The 17,671-nt window shown below is 37.8% G+C and overlaps 1 protein-coding gene across 2 annotated transcripts in view; it reads left to right on the top strand.

Moving 5' to 3' along the window:
* The window catches only part of npffr2a (neuropeptide FF receptor 2a), a 95,865-nt gene extending 80,153 nt beyond the window's left edge, over positions 1-15,712 (top strand). For both annotated transcript variants that reach the window (XM_036598967.1, XM_036598966.1), the window contains exons 3-4: positions 1,004-1,103; positions 13,746-15,712. In XM_036598967.1, the coding sequence (XP_036454860.1) occupies positions 1,004-1,103; positions 13,746-14,589 (944 nt within the window). In that variant the 3' untranslated portion in view covers positions 14,590-15,712. The remainder of the gene's footprint in view (positions 1-1,003; positions 1,104-13,745) is intronic.
* Positions 15,713-17,671: the final 1,959 nt, after the last annotated feature.

Below are 17,671 nucleotides of genomic sequence, written 5' to 3'. Positions count from 1 at the left end.
TGTCAACAGAGCATCAGTTTTCAGAATCAAGCCTGTACTGTGATGGGTGGCACTGTTTGGGTCTGTAGTGTGCTCAATGAGCTAACGTTAAGTTAACCAATTAGGCAACAGATCCAAACACCACATGTTTCACCTTTCTGTCCCCTCAGCACCAGTTGCTTGACTACGTACTCTTTTAAATTTTAACTATCATCACATCATCAAAACGTGTGTCCGTGTTTTAGTTAATGTTGCCAGAGTCAAATATGTTCTGTGGTGAGCAGAGGTGTTATCATGCTAGCTAAGCTAAAGCTAACCAGCTCCTCTGTCCTAGTTAGCAGCACTCTTTAACATTTACCAATTGTTAGACAGATGGTATGACATTTCTTAAATGATGCCTTGAAAACTGTCACTGTGTTCGCGTATTTGGTAAACATGTAAAGCAAAGTACTCTTTTTTTTTCAATTCAGAAATAACACAAGATGACTGGGGAAAAAAAGCATCATAAGTGAATTAACATCACTTATATCACCTTCATGCTATGTCACAGTGTTATGACCATGGTTATTTTACCTCTGTAATCCAATATCTCACGCAGATTCGAAGTCTGAGCTCTGCCAGAAAATAAAAGCTTAAAAAAACAAGAAAACAGCCTGTTACCAAAAAGTAACAGGCTGTTAAAGTTTCTTTAAAAACCAGGGGTTTTTCTTTTTTTTTTTTAAAAAATCTGACTAAAGACAAATAATCATTGTACCACCAATCTTTAGGATCATTGAGATTTTAACATTTGCAGTCGAGATGCCAGCTCGCTTATGAAGTTCCTGAACTTTAAAATTGCCTATTTCTACTAGTCACTACTATTTCAGAGTAGATTTGTTACAGAATAGGATTGGATTCAATCCTTTTTTGTCCTCCAAAGTCCGATCCAGTATTTTCTGCAGATATTGACTCAGTATTATTATCATTTACTGTTACATCGGTGTCCAAGTTGTTCACATATGTACTTTCTGTTTCCTCTTCACAGGGTGGCCGTTTGGGAGTATGGTGTGTAAAATGAGTGGTATGGTCCAGGGCATATCGGTCTCGGCCTCCGTTTTTACCCTGGTTGCTATTGCAGTTGACAGGTAATGTATTCTTTCCCATCATCTCACACCAACATTTAATAGGCTTATCTGTCAAAAATGGCCACTAATTTGTGTAACTTTGTGCTTAATATACAAAATATTTTAATATGTTACGTTAATGTAATGAGGTTTTATTCCAGTTAATTTTGGGCCATTTCTTATTGTTTTATTCAGCATGAAATCAATAATGCAATGGAAAGGAGGGATGCTGTAATGTAAAATACCTGATCTGTTCATCTGTCGCTCAGACCGCTTGTTTACATCACGACTCATTTAGAATTCGGGACCCCCTGGGTAACGTTGAATCATGAGCAGTGTGGTTCTAGTTCACAGATCTGATTGGATGTGCCATGTTCAAACCTGATAAAATACTCCAACAGCACCAACCATTAAACAGTTAGCATTGTTCATTAAATCATTTTTTATCTAAACAATGTTTTATTAAACATTGTATTTATTACACTATATACTATGTTTTTTAATGCTTTTATGATAAGCAGTAAACCACTCAAGTCTGCTTTACAGTGTTTTCAAGTTCGGGGGGGAGGTTTAATTTTGTTATCTGAATATTCTCGCATCACCCTTTAACCACAGTAAAAGGGTGTTTGAAAAATGTGGCTCGTGGTTTATTGCTTTGTGCTAACGATGCTGTCTCTTTGCGAGATCACACAAACCCATTGGCAACTATTCTCTTGAGTATGTCTGTTTTTTTTACCCTGTAAGTGCTGGAAGACTGTGGCTGTGTATGTACAGAAAGCCTTTAACCATAATGCAAGATGCAAAGTGAACGGGGACCATTTTGGTTCCACAATGCACAAATCAGTCACACCACAAAATGAACTATAAATGAACCGTATGAAAAAAATTTAATTTGGTTTCATTTTGAATTAACAAATAAGGTATAATGCAAGATATAAATATGGAGTTAACATCTAAACTTGTACTGTAGTAAGTATAAAAATGCTGGGCTGGCCCAGTTGATCTTTATGAAACAAAATGGCATGAGGAAAAGATCTAAGTGACATTGAAAGATGGTTCATATTGTGGCACAGACGACAGGAGCTTCAATAACAAAGACTGCTCAACTGAGTGGTGCTTCAATAGGAACAGTGACTAAAATGATATCTGCATTTATATCTATGGGAAAGACATTGATAAATAGGGGCTGGAAACTGTGGTCACTACTGTATTTCTTATTTTATTTGTTTATTTTACCAAGAAAAATTTCACTAATCTAAAATCTCTTTTTATGGGAGGGTCCTTGCCACAGTTGGTAGCAAAACATAGCAAATTGTTCTCACGAAATAAGTAACGCATTACAAACATACAACCCCAATAAATCATTCATAACATTGACCCACTTCCACTGCTTGAAGAATGTTTTAAAGCTGTTCAGTGACACAAGTTCCTGAAGTGTGTGTGAGTCATCCTTCGCCGTATTTTCCAAAAGTGGGCAAGTGCACTATTAGAATTATTCTGACTGATCACCGTTATCCTATTATGAAATATTTCTATCCTTATGACAGTGGTCAGTAACCTCAGCAACATATCATACATCATGGCCTACCAAGTCACCAAATCTCAACCCAGTCTCACTTTTGGTCGATTTTAGAGCTACATATTAGACAGATCTCTCCACCACCATCATCAGAACACTAATATGAGGAATATGTTTTGGGGAATGGTGTTCCATCACCTTCAGTGCAGTTCCAGGGACTTGTAAGATCTATTCCAAGGCACATTGAAGCAGTGGCCGAACACCCTACTAAGATTTTTTTTTCTTTAATTTGTCTGAATGTTTTGTGAAAATTATGGGCTGCATTTCCTCAGACTGCAACATTTAACAGCAGAAAATCCTAAGAATGTTGATGTGTTGAAATATTGCCAGGCTGTATAAACTTGGAGTCGATCAGTAAGTGTCTTTTTACCAAAGCAAACCACATTTTAGCCTCTTATTCTCCTTTTACATCAGCTATGAGAAATAACTCTTCCAGAGTAGGCTTTGTCTGCAAGTTTTGCATAGATAGCTGGCTATTGTAAGCCAAACAGCACATCAGGCCTATATAGGATCTGCCTTCACTATGTAGGGTAAATAGGATAAGTAAAGCTAAACCTCTGATCATTCAAATCCAGAGCAGAGTTTGGCCTGTTTCCATTTTTACTTAATCTGACTACTCCAGTGTTGAGTATTGTATTAACCGGCATTATATAGGATGCAGCAAAGCCTTTAGCCAGCCTGTTTTTGCCCTTCTGTTGGTGCTACTCTGTTCTATACTAATAGAAAAGAGAAGATTGTGCAATCACAGGCATCGCAAGGTATAAAGGTACTGGCAGCAGCTTTGTTGTGGGATTTGCACTGTATTTGTCAGCGATTCATGTGGCTCAGCTGACAGTTGAGTGTGATGCATGCATGGATAGTGGTCAGTGAACTGTGAACATTACAATGTGTAATCTACGGAGTTACAGCTGTGCACCTGATTTGTATCTGTTAAAGGGCCATTATCATGGAAAACTGGATTTTCTTCACTTTTTTTCAAATAAAAGCGAATAAGAGCCAAGCTAATGGTGGTCTAAATCCACTCTGTCCACATCAGTGCAATGCATAGCCTCACGTGGCTTTTATAAAGTGGTGACAACACCTAATATGATAAAATGCACACATTTTCAAGAAATAAAATGTTATAATCACAATAAACAATTATTCCACCAAGATCTGTAGTTTGTGTAGAGTGCTGTTTTTGGCAAGCAACTGTGGACTACTGAAAGACGACAAGAACTTTCAGCCGTCTATCACTGTATATTATAGTCATTTTGTGATGTTGTCATATAATGTTGCAAATGTAATAATATAACAGTGTTTAAATTACCACTGCAACAATAATGCTAATTTCTGCTAGTGTGGCATCAAGAAAACAGTGCCACACATTTATTTTCCCACATCAGATTAATTCTTAAGGCAGATCTAAGCAAAATATGGACACTTGAAGCATGTAAGCCATCCAAGTAACATATTCTTTACTTTTTATGTTGCAGTTTTACAGTGAATCATTAAGTACTTAATGATTATTAAGAAGTTTTTTAAGGAGCACTTTTTAGGTTTAACTTTCTGACTGTTTAGGCTTCTATTTTTTTAACTAAGTTTTTAGGAAAAAAGTTGTCAGTTCCCATTTTATCTTTCAGTGCACTCTGTGATCCATGTGAGCAGAAAACAGTCCATTAACAGCTCAGTGGTTTTTAGTGACCCAGCACATTAACACAGAGTTCGTTTGTTGTGAGGTGGTCATAGGTGTGCATATTTTTGCAACAGCTTTGGAAACAGCTCAGCCAATCTCAGCAAATCCAATTTTAGAATCAGAACTGTCCTTTTTGCATGTCAGCTCCAGCACTGACACTAACAGTTGAAGCTTATAAGGCATGCATACAATGTATTGTTTACTTTGTATGTATGTTTTTGTGAATTCTTCAGCAAATATTTCAGCTTTGACTATTGAATATTATTGGAGGAGCATGTTAGCGTGTTGCTATCTTATAGAGTTAATATTGTGCCAAAAGTTTTAATAAAAAAATAATTAAATCCAGAAGCAAAATAATTAGTATCAAAATGTCCACAATGTGCAAACATATACATACATACATACATACATACATACATACATACATCATCTAAACCGCTTATCCTTCTGGGTCATGGTGGGGTGCTGGAGCATATCCCAGCTGTCATTGGGCGGAAGGCAGGATACACCCTGGACAGGTCACCAGTCCATCACAGGGCAGACAGACAGACATACACATTCACACACTCACTCACACCTAGGGGCAATTTTAGCATGTCCAATTGGCCTGACTGCACGTTTTTGGACTGTGGGAGGAAACCGGAGTACCCGGAGGAAACCCACGCAGACACGGGGAATGTGCAAACAGTAAGACTTATTTTTTCAAAAAGATTAGTACTCATTTTCTCTCATTCTGATATTAATGTATTACTCATTTTGCCATTTACATGGCAATGTATAAAATAATGTCAGCAGCAATTCTCACCAGACACAATACAGTGTAGTCAATCAGAACAGTGGTCATTTACCACCATCAGTCTTAAAAGCACAGTAATAAAAGATGAAAAATCCTCTACTCAACTAGGAAGAGGAGAGATTACATTGTAAATAATAATGCAGGACTGCACTGTAAGCATACTGAAACATAATGTTATATAAATTGAAAAGGACACTTATAATGAAAATTATAGTGTTTGTATTTTATTCATTTGTACTACTGCATTGTTTTGTTTGCCCAAGTTAAGCCCCTCTGAGTCTGCCTTGCAGTCTGTTCATGTGTTTAGATGTGTTCGAGAAAAGATTATGACAGTGGTTCTCCCTGGCCAGCGGATATGATAGGGCCGGCCAATCGCCAGACCGCTAATGTTTGTTGAGCATGTGTAATGTATGACCGCACTGGCCAGCGTAAACACTGTTGTTGTCTGCAGCTTTTTGCTTGCAGGGAATTCCTCTGACTCTAGAATGGACAGCTGGACCTCCAAGCCCATCCCACGTCACTGTTATGTCACAGTGGCATGGGCTGTTTGGGAAAAGCAGTGAAATGAGGGCTCTCTTTGTGTCTGAGAGACTGTCTCAGTGCATTTGTCCTTGTTTGCTTCCACAGCATCGTCAGTCAGGATAGCGTATGTTCGTCCTTTTCCTGAAAGAAGGAGAATTGCATTATGCATAAAGTAATCACTAGAGGTCTCCTCTCAAAATCATAAGCATTCATATCTCTCTGCAAAATTGTGTTTGCTCCCTAGGAGGGCATTTAACTTAGGTTTGGCTTTCTTTCAAGTAAGTCTAATAAACTGCCTCCACGCTGCTCTCAGTCCAGGTGCTTTCATGATTCATTTGTATTCTGCTTTCAGTTTATCAGTAAATGTAATTGGAGCTTATCTGTCTCGCAAGGATTCATTATTTCAGTCAAATAATGCATGTGTTTTATGTTGCTTTCCACCCTGGGCAACACAAAGCACGACTATTTAATAAACTGGCTATCAACAACAGTAATAATTTAGGGTTCAGTGTTGTTGTCAGTAGGTTTGTTTTTTTTATATATTATTTATTATTTAGATATGATTTGTTGTTTGATGTCCCAGCTAATAAATGTCAGTCCACAGTAGTGCTGGGAGGCACTGATAAAATTCATTATCATATTTTCCACATATATTACAGTACAATTTTGCAATAAAATCCAAGTCTATTTTGATATTTAATCTAGTCTTCAGTTTTTTATTTGCATTTATTTTGTATCAGTCATGTTTCGTTGTTGATCTGTTTAAACAAAACAATGAAAAGCACTCAACGATCCGTATTATGATCTGATTCAGCTTCTGTACTCGCTTGGAAAAAATCTGTATGCATCCAACAGTAGAGGAGAGCAGGGCTGGTTGGCACAGGTTTCACACCCTGCCATATATCCTCGGCTTACCATTCATTAGGATCATCCAACCAACAGCTACTGAAAGCTGAACATCTTAGGTAAAAACAGATATTTTCAGTGTCAGCATATATTTCCTAGAATAAGTGCATTCATGAATAAATTCAGGTTGTGCATTTGTGTCAGCCAGCCCCAACATTAAACGTTAAAAGGCTGTAGTTTCAAAGAAGAATGCAACAAGTAGAAGTAATCTGAGCTTTTAATTTTAACCTATCAAATCTAAACATTTAGTGGCAACCAAATAACATTTTGAATCAATTAAATATTAGAAATGCTTCCTTTATTTTATCAACAATAAGAAGAACAATACTAAGAAAACCAAAACCATGCCACTTTACTACTTTTTTTCTTAGAAAATCTTTCATTTGTTCTTTCATTGTATATTTAATAGAGACAAAAAAAGATCTGAAAGTTATTTTGTTTTCATCTTGGAAAAGACTCACTCATTACCAAATAACCTAAAGCTTAAAACATCTCACAACAAACTTAATGCACATTTAATGTAAACAGTGATATAATGCAGCACTGTGTTCTAGTTTACTCTGCTGTTTAGTATGTATGCAGCATATAAATAGTCACTGTCCAAAGAAAAACATCACATTTCAGTAAAGTATGAAACATTGCTTCTGAATAACTACAGCTTTACCAACTGTTTTTTTACTAATACTAAATTAAATTTTCATTTTAAAATCTGTGTAAAAATGTAGAACAAAAAGATAAAACTTACATTATTATACAGAGGCTGTATGTAAGCCTAGCTAGCACTTGCTGTGAGCTTGTAAGCTGATTCAAAACTGCACTACATTTTAGGCAACAAGTTGGTGATTAAAGTAATATTAGCTTGGACATTGTGATTTACACAAACAGCTCAGTAACAAAAAAATGACTGACATGCGCTGAAAACACTCTTTGGCACAGATCACTCTGAATTTTAGCGGGAGACTGTGGCTAAGATAATGTTGTAATGTGGCCAGAAGCACACACTGCTTCACCTGTATAACAGCATAAAAAGAGCATGTTAAACTGTGCCCCATGTTATGTTGTCCCCCACGCTCCCGTAAAGCCTTAGGCATCTTGAATGTAGTGATAGATAGCACAGAGAAAGCTTCACTTATACATGCTGAACCATTTTACTATGCCCAGTGTGCACATGCCAGCATTCCAACTTCTCCGGCAGCAGATTTAAATGAGTGAAAAGGGCCAAAAGTCTCTAAACGTATCTCTGACAAGACATTTGGTTTGATAGGGTTAATAATGATGCCATGCTTCTTAAGTACTTCTACTCTGTGCTACACCAACGAGAACCTTTACGCAGTATTGTTAACGTTGACCAGACAGAAACCACATTCACAGATATTGTTTATTTTGCTTTTGTGATTTTTGAACTGCTCTTTCAAAACAATCTGAAATGCTCAGAAAATGTCATACATCACAGTTAATACAATCTGTACTAAAACTAAAAATAAATATTATGACACCAATAAAGCATGTCGGTTTACGTGATATATTGCCCAGCTCTACTGTAGTGTAACCATCTTCATTTAACCTCATGAACTTCCCAAATTAATTTCCTGTCTTATCTTTGGTTTGGCTTATATACTGCCACAGGGCTTTCACATCAGCACAGAAACTGATATGGAAGTTACAATTGACATGATTACTCTCCTGGGTATTACATCTGGCTGTCCTGAGGGCTAAGCCATCGCTTTGAAGGAAGGTTATCTACATTTTTGTCGGCATGTATCTATGTGAAGGACTCTCAGACTTTGTTTGCAAGCACAGCTTTTGTGTAAGCAAAACGAGGTGGAAATTATAATTAAATTTTCTTTTGATGTGTGAAACTCACTTTTACTTCATACAATTATCATTATTCATAGGACTGTCACAAATATTACATAACAGCCTGATCACAGTTATTTGAGTGGATCGCAGTTATTCTCCACAGTTGTTAGCCTTCACAATCATATGAATGTGAATTTGGTATGGTCTCATCCGTATGGTTGAGGCAAATGCATGCCTTTATTGAGATGTGTCATGTGGCTTAGAAAAACAACAAATTCTAACCTCTGACATGCTGCTATAACATGTTTAGGGGCAGCGGTGAGTAATGTTTGTTTACTAAAGCTCAAGCTGTATCTGTCTTCGGTTGGAAGTAGTGATAGTGAATTTTTTCAGACCGAGTACAAGTGCAGGGTGATTCAAAAAGATTCATCCGATTTCAAAGCACCATATTTTTGCAACCATGAGGTGCCTAGGTGCCTAGGAACCAATCATACACCAATTGAAAGAGGGGGTCATAGAGTTTCTGACTGTCACCGGAAGATGACCCCTTTCAGTCTGCGAGGAGATGGCGACCCGTGCGTTCTCCACTTCAATAAGAGTGAATCCATTATAACTGTGCAACGTGATTTTCGTTGGCAGTTAAGCTCCAACAGCTCAGAGCATTCATCATTGGTTCCACGACACTGGATGATCCAGACCCAGCAAACTATTTCAGCAGACCGAACCAAGCACTCAAAAATTCTGTTATGAGGCTGATTATTGTATGGAAAAAATAGTCATATTTTAGCAACATAGGTTGGAACCAGTGCGGCTTCTGTAGCATTCCAGGTTATCCAACCCCATGCATTTATGTAAATCAGAACAGAGACAACGGGACTAGATAAAATGAAAACAGAGAATGGCATTTTTCATTTTCATTAAAGAAGCAAGTTCATGAGGCACTTGATGATGCAATTAGGTTGGTTAGGGACCAGGAGGATTAGCTGTGAGACAGACTTGATTAAAATATGTGCAGGGTAACATGGAGCAAGAAACTCCCCAGGGTAAGATGCACCTCACTAGCCCACCCCATATTTTCTCTCCTGATCAATTGATGGGGCCAAATCTAATCTTGTCACATTTACTGAATATCTGTGGTCTAATCCGTTTAGAAATTTAATCTGGATCATGCCATTCTGAAGATTTATTCCCCTGGAATATTTTTGGCAATTCAATTACACTGATATATGCATTTATATTTACATGTTTGAGAAAAGTTGTTAAAAATATATGTTTATGAGGGGTTGTGGAGAGAGCAGTATATTTGAATTTGAAAGGAAAAACTGTTTTTATTATTTGAAAATGTAAAGTTAAACATTTTGCGTAAGAAGTCCTCCCCAAACATGGGCCAGAATGCCCCCTTCAGCAGACCGTACGAGAAATATTGTACCGTTGTGGAGAAGAAGAGTCAGAGGAGGCCATCATTTCTGCTCAATAAATGCTTTTTTAAATTTAGAATAAGGCCAAACAGCCACTGAAAAACAGCCTAAACTGCAGGGAGGTCACTTCAAGCTATACATTCTACTATAAACACTCAAATCCACACAATTAACCCCACAGCCCAACATGTTAAACCGTCACCAACACATACGCACATCTCAAACTAACACACAACAACAACTCTCTTTGTGACACATTCTCTGTAGTATAGCAGTGCTTTGTACTGTATCTGCTACATGATGCTACGGACAGTGCATCCCCTGGGGGATAAGGGTTCATTTCCCCCTATATATTTGCAAATGCCCATCTCTGAGAATTGGGTAAATGCTCCAGGTTTCAGAAAAAAGACATGAAACCTGTGAATACAGCTTCAACCAGATAATTAAGCATAAACAAAGTCTGGATTTCCTCATCGCTTCACTCAGTTCTGAACATCTGCTTCAGGGTTTCTGGGTTAGGACTTGGCTTCTTTCAGAGACTGAATGGATTTTCCTCTTCTCCCCTGAGCTGAGCAGATGGTGCAGAGGCTGACAAATTCCAACTTTTGGAAGTATCCATGTTGTGGAAACACTTCTGGTTTGAGATTCTTCTTCTGCTTTAGTAGGGATCATGGAGCTAGAAGATAAATCATGAATCCAGGACTATGCCATGGCCCCTGAGGCACATCTTTCTTTTATGAAGAGGCTTCAGCCTCATTCACGATTGGCATGCCAAGAGGAAGGCCTGCAAGGCCTCCTTCGGGGAGGATTTATTTGCCCTCCAAACCAAAGTGAATTTCAGCGTTCACTCTGGAGATGATGTACAGCTGGGTGAATTTTTCAAAAGACCAAAATTTGATTCCATGTTTGCAAACCTACTTCTCAGAAGTTCGAGTCCAGGGTAAGGGGGGTCTGTGAAGTTGAGATTACAAATGATTTGAGGGGCCAACAATGCAATTTTTCTATAGACAGCTAATTTTAAGCCCAAGGATAATAACATACTGGAACGTGATACTGGATACTGGAAGTCTGTAGGAACTTATAAGATAGTGGTGTAAATCACTGACTTCCTGATTCAATTCAGTAACAATTCTTTAGAAAATATTTCAGTGCATCGTGAAATTTCAAATGTTGCCATGAGTTGATTTATTTTATTTTTTTTTGGTACAATTATACACTGAAATACAAAAATGGGACTGAAGGAACTATTTACACAGTAGTGGAATACCGACATTGAAAACAACATACCATGTTTTTGGGAGGGATGTTGATTATAGCCTGAGAATTGCATGGCCAAAAGTCATAACATTGTGTATTGAATATTAATATAATCAGTGGCGAACCATGATGATTAGAGCTACTTCAGTTTAAGCCATAAATGTCAAGGAAAAACTACCTCTAATTTCTGCAAATGTCCATATGGGATTCTAAAAGTATGTTAGCACTAAGCTAAAAGCTATTCACAAACATTTTTTGGCATTTCAAGATTAAACATCGACTTTTGATACTAGTAAAATACATTTTGTGTTTTATCCGAAGCTTGCTAACAGACATTAACATATATTTTACCTTGTATGTCGCAGTTTTGGTGACTCTTTCTGTAAAGAGCTTTGAAATAGAGCTGCTGCTGTTGTTGATGCATTAGACCATCAGTCCAGCTCCTGAAGTCTTAACCAATGGGAGAGCTACCTTGGCTGTATCTATGTATATACCACTAAAAAATCCTGATTGGATTATTTTCTGTTGGGCAGTTCAAGAATTTAACCCATTTGTTTCCAGCTAAAACTTAACAGTGAAATAACATTGCTTCAATATTTGACTTTAATTTCAGCAACTATGATTATTCTGTTAAATTAAAATGAACTAAAAATTATAGACATATAGTTTTTAATTTCACAGAAATCGTTAGACTGACTCTGGATCCCCTCTGATTATAATTGGTTATAACTGATTATAGCAATCAATGCAGTTAAATTACCATCTTCTAATGCATCAGTGCATTTTTACATTCTTTCACAGTCCTGTCAAAACTGCCACAATATGGAACAGTATTGATCGACACTTTGTTCTCCTGTCGGTCATTTTCCAGAGTAATAGTTCTCTTACCCATCACATGACAGTGCTTCCAGTCTTTGAGGCATAAAAGCAAGAACACACATTCTTTGATGCATAAGAAAGCTGCCATAGCATCTTTTGAAGTGCCTGAAGTCTACCACTGCTAGTACTGGCCATAGAACATTGTCAAGCACCTCAAAGTGAAAGGACTCAACTTCATCACAGAGCCGTCTAGACGTCTGACTGTCTGGGGGCATAGCAGTATAAAAGAGAAGTACCTTGTCATTGTTTCCACCTACAGAAATGTGCCTAGCTCTGTTCTTAAGAGTTCCCAGCTACACCATGCTCAAGTACATTTAAAAAAGGGATTTTGGAATTTCTTTTCTTTTTTTTGTCTTTTTTGTCTTGCCCAGTATTATAGCTTGCTAGTTTTTACTGACAGTTGCATGCATTTTTTAAACGCTGCAGTTTTGCAGGAGACTTTTGCATAAAGAATGCTTTCAAATCCAAAATAGGGAAGATAGAGCCTGAGATAAGGTTGAACTGACACCATAACTGAATAAGAGACAGGATTCATACCTAAAGAAGAAATTGAGCATGAACTTTTAGTTTTCTCTGCTTCAAAATCTGTTTGAGTATCAGCCCATGAAAGATATTCACATCTGAGACTCCACTATGCCTTTTCACTGTTATAAATACTTTAGAAAATGACAGTTAACGTAGAAGATGTTGGAACACATGATGGATAGCGTCATAAATTCAAGAACTGTACCATCGCAACAACATCAAACAGAATCGTTCAGAGAGAGAATAACTGAATCCAATCCATGTCCAATATTTTCAACAGGCTAATTTGTTTCTTAAGCAACCAAATTAGCATCTTGTTGTTGTTTGGCATCTAATGATTATGATGATGATTTTCAGGATAAAAGTCAGTTTACATGGTTATGCAAACGTACAAAGTGTGTACAAGTACATATCTGCTCATGCCAATACATAAACATCTGTAAAATACAAAAATTAGGACTACGTCTACCTGGATTAGCATTACAGAGTATATAACATTTATTTCTGTAGACATGGAGTTAAATTAATAAAATTCAGATATTTTAGTATCATAGCCTAAACAGTCTGCTCTTCTGGAGTAAACAAAAACCAAGTTATTCTAACAAATATCAGTCAACTCTAGACATCTTTCTAGTGCCAATATTTTTTTATTTCAATATCATTATGAATCTTTCAAATTATGTCTTTTTGAAATTTGTTTGCTAATTTTTAATAACCACAGTTCTATGTCAGTGATACCAAAGGTCAATTACTTGTCAACCCAAAATAAATTTATAGCTAATATGCAGAACAGAATGATGATGGTAATGCTGTCATGGTGTAATGAAAAGTGTCTACAGCTGGTACTAATGTACAGTGGTAAGCCAAAGTTTAAATACCCCTGGTCAACATACACAAATTGTAGTGCACAATCTTTTTAATGTAGTTAAAAAAAACAAAACAAATTATTAAATGTGCCTTAACTTTTGCACAAGCAACATTATTTTATTTTATTTTTTTCCAATATGTTTTAACTGCCAACAGTAACTGTGCATTGAAATGTGTAGAAATGTGTTCTCTGTAGAGGATGCGTTTGCTTATTTTTTACTTAGAAGCTCAAAAGAACATTTAAATTGACCAGGGTTGCCCAAACTTTTGCATGCAACTGTATGAATTTGATTGGTTGGATGTACCCTGTTTATTACCTAGGTGCAAGATACAAGTAGTCACCTAGATGAATGATCTTTGGCCTAGATATTACTTGCCCACATTCTTTGTTCTTTAATGAATCTATCAAAAGTACATTGACATACTTCGTCTTTTGCAGATTCAGATGCATCGTTTATCCCTTCAAGCAGAAACTGACGATATCAACGGCCACGCTCATCATCGTAATCATCTGGGTCCTGGCCATATCGATCATGTGTCCCTCCGGAGTCATGCTTCAAGTTACCAAAGAGCAAACTATCCGTGTGTTTCTAGGGGATGGCAACAGGACAAGTCCTTTCTACTGGTGTCGGGAGAACTGGCCCAACCAGGAGATGAGAAAGATCTACACCACTGTTTTATTTGCCAACATATACCTAGCTCCTCTTTCCCTCATAGTGATCATGTACGCGAGGATTGGGATTACTCTGTTCAAAACTGCAGTGCCAACAGGTGGAAAGCCTGGCCATGACAACCGCCACACTGTATCCAAGAAGAAGCAGAGAGTCATCAAAATGCTTCTCATTGTGGCTTTGCTCTTCATCTTGTCCTGGTTGCCTTTGTGGACCCTGATGATGCTCACAGACTATGCCCGGCTCACTGAGCACCAGTACAGGCTTATTAACATCTACATCTATCCTTTTGCTCACTGGCTAGCCTTCTTCAACAGCAGTGTCAACCCTATAATTTACGGTTTCTTCAACGAGAACTTCCGCCGTGGATTCCAAGCCATTTTTAAGTTCAGGCTGTGCTCAGCGGGTGGCCACCGGCGGAAGACGTATTCGCATAGGGTGCAAGGTAACGCTGTGTTGCCAGCTAACCTTCAGCCCTCTACTGAGCCCATCTCCCTCAACAGTGTGGAAAACCACAGCTCCCGTAGGGTCAATCACGTGAATGAGCAAGACTTGGTCATGGAGGACCTGGAAAAGGTATCCGAAAGCAGCATAGATGGAGCTTCTCTCTAAAGAGAGGGGTTATGGAATAAAGGCATTCCAGCCACCAAGTGGTGGTAGCCAATTTTCATTACATAGTGTTATTTAATGTATGGTATGTAGTGTTTTAGCTGTATTTTGTGCTGTATACATTTGATGTGTATTCCTGTTGGGGAGTTAAGTGTTTACAAGTAATGAATTCACACCATTGCAAGTGAGCTAGCAAGCAAATAAAAATTGTTAGCTACCAGTTAAGGCCGAAAGATGAATCGTTTTTATATTGAAACTGCAATTTGAAAGAATTTCAAATGACAAAAAGCTGCAATTTTATTTACAGCTTACATTAACTTCAGTGTTGTCTTAACAAGTTTTGAGTGGGGAAGTTGAAGTTAATAACACGTAGCTCATGAACTACCTGTAGATAAGTTAGACCAATCAGAAGCAACCGAATACCTATGTGCTGTGAACAATACAAGCACAACTAACTGCCATTCAGCATTTAAACCTAAAGCCAGAAAAAAAAATGGATATATCTCATAGGGATGTACACGGGTACTCGAGTACTTAGTTAACCGTTTGAGATGCCAGTATTCAAATACTGAAATCACTGTTTGGTCACATATTTCGTTCCATCACAGGAAAATATACAGGCCAACAATTCAGTACACTGAAAAGTTTTTGCTCGTATTTGCAAGAATATATATTACATTATACACCAAAACATGAGTGCCTTAATGTGAGTGCATTGCCAAGGACATTGTTGTGGAGGATGTGGCTGGAAAGGCAGATGTCCAGAGGTCCAGAGACAATGAACCTATATTTATCTGACAAATAACATGTTGGCACATCGTTCACTGAGGAGAAAATACATTGTGTGGAAGACAACGTGTCCTCATCAGCCTACATTGTGACACTTGTTAGCTGTGTTTGCTCATTAGCTTATCTGTTAAGGTAGTCTCTGTTATTCATCCAACACAAAAACCTACCAATTTCCCTCAGTTGTTTTTGAATAGTAAAACATGCTTTCAGGTGTATTCTCCTGCATGCTGCTATATTTTTTTGCAACACCAGTGCTATGAGCTAGCAAAGTAAGCCTACAGCTGTATGTTAGTTTCAGCCAAAGTCCATTTTTTTGTTTGCCTTTGTTCTTGATCAGGAAAATATGCCTGGACTTTACTTTAAAAAATAATCACAGTTTAAATCTGAGTAACAGAAAAATCACAGTTAGATATATTCTCCAAATCATACTATGATCTATGAAAAGTATTTTTTAAAAGCCCTTTGCACACAGAATAATGGTTTTCAGCTTGGATGCATGAAAGCATCACAGCTTGTCATGTGTGTCAGGTGACTACTCACTTGCAAGTGGTGTGAATTCACATTTTGGTTATTTATGAACCCTAGTGCACCAGAACTGGTGTATTTTCCACATTTTGCATTTGATTTGAATTCCCATTTCCCAAATATATGAATGTAATTTTAAAGCATCTTGAGTTCAGAAATATCGGACTAGTACAGATTTAGAACTGTGAATAAGCTAGAGATTGACCAATCAGGCATGAGTTCTTGTAAATTTTAAAGAGATAAATTAGAAAAACTATTGCAGCACTGAGTTATTGCGAGTCGTAGGCTAACACCTTTGGCACTGGAGAGTGCAGAATGAAGTAAGTATACATTTTATTGTTGGTAATAATCTGTCATACTTATTCAGTATTATAATCATTTACAAGCACACAGAGAACACAAATCTGCCTTGTGACCTTTAATTACTGACTATTTCCAGTGTATATGTGACTTTTGACATACTGATTTATAAACAGACAGCTGAAATAATGTTGCTTGTAGAAAGACTAACAGACTTTTGACTCCAAGAATCTCTGAGAAATTATCTTTCTTCTGCTCTCTGAAAACTTGTTACCCTTATGCTGATTTAATATCACTTGTCCCTTAGAGCCCGACTGATATATATCGACTGGCTGATATCGACGACCACTGGTTTCTTGGGTATCAACGATATGTTTGCAGATACTTACAAAGTTTTTTGGGAACAGCATTGCTGGTATTCAGACTTCCAGTTTCCCGATAACAGGGGTAAACCTTATCCAAATTTTTTGTCTTGGGGCCAAAGTGGTGAGCCAAGCGGTGGGGGGTATTGGGGGGTCCTCCTCTGTCCCAAGCTCACTTTCGGGTGTGCTCAAATCAGAAATAAAAAGTGTAGTTCGCCTACATGGTCACCAAATAAGTGGACGCAGTGCATGATTTTCAAGCCATCATTCAATTTATGTAACCATTGATAAATATTAACCAGTGCTGCTAACTAGGAGAGAGCATTCTGCTCACCACAGGAAGTGTTTAATTCTGACTAACTAAAGCACCGACACAAGTTTAGATGATAATGTTCCATATCTGAGGGCAAATCTTGTAGCTGAGTGGCATAGAAGGACAGAAATTAAACCTGTTCTGTGGTGTTTGGATTTGTAGCTTGATCAGCTAACTTAACATTGGCTTAGCAAGCAGGTTACAGAACCAAACTGTGCCACCCATCACAGTACAGGTTTGAGTGTGACTGACTGGTGCTCTGAAACAAGTCAAGATGATGATGATAAAAACTAATGTCTGAGAGAGTAGAAGTTGAATGGTGTTGGATTAACAATAGCTTAGTTAGCAGGCCAAGCATGCCGCACATCCCAGCACAAGCTTGGTTCTAGCTAACTGATGCTAAAAAGACATCCAATTTGAAGGTATCTGGTGGAGTTGGAGTGAAAGCCCCCTAAAATTGGTACTGACCACAAAATGTTCATATCTGTTGGGCCCTACCGTCATGTGTTTGACATGGTATCGATACTGGCATGTGGGTGTTGAGCACTGAGCTGAGAGTCATCAATGAAATTTGTTTTTGGGGGGTTTCAAGTTGTAAGAGTTGCCTGAAAACAGTTCTCAGTTTGTCTCCCAAGTGTGATGCAGTTGTCGACATGAACATGTTTGCCCAGTGGATAATTTTGCACAGCTCTGTAACTTTGAAAGGACGTTGGGAGACACCCTGCAGGAGCTTGGTAATTAAACTTGCAAATGCACACTTTAAATGAACCTTCACTGATACATTAGTGTGAGAACG

Source organism: Colossoma macropomum, unplaced genomic scaffold (genome assembly GCF_904425465.1).
Source record: "Colossoma macropomum unplaced genomic scaffold, Colossoma_macropomum, whole genome shotgun sequence".
NCBI lineage: Eukaryota > Metazoa > Chordata > Actinopteri > Characiformes > Serrasalmidae > Colossoma > Colossoma macropomum.
This window is presented reverse-complemented; position numbering and strand designations above follow the sequence as displayed.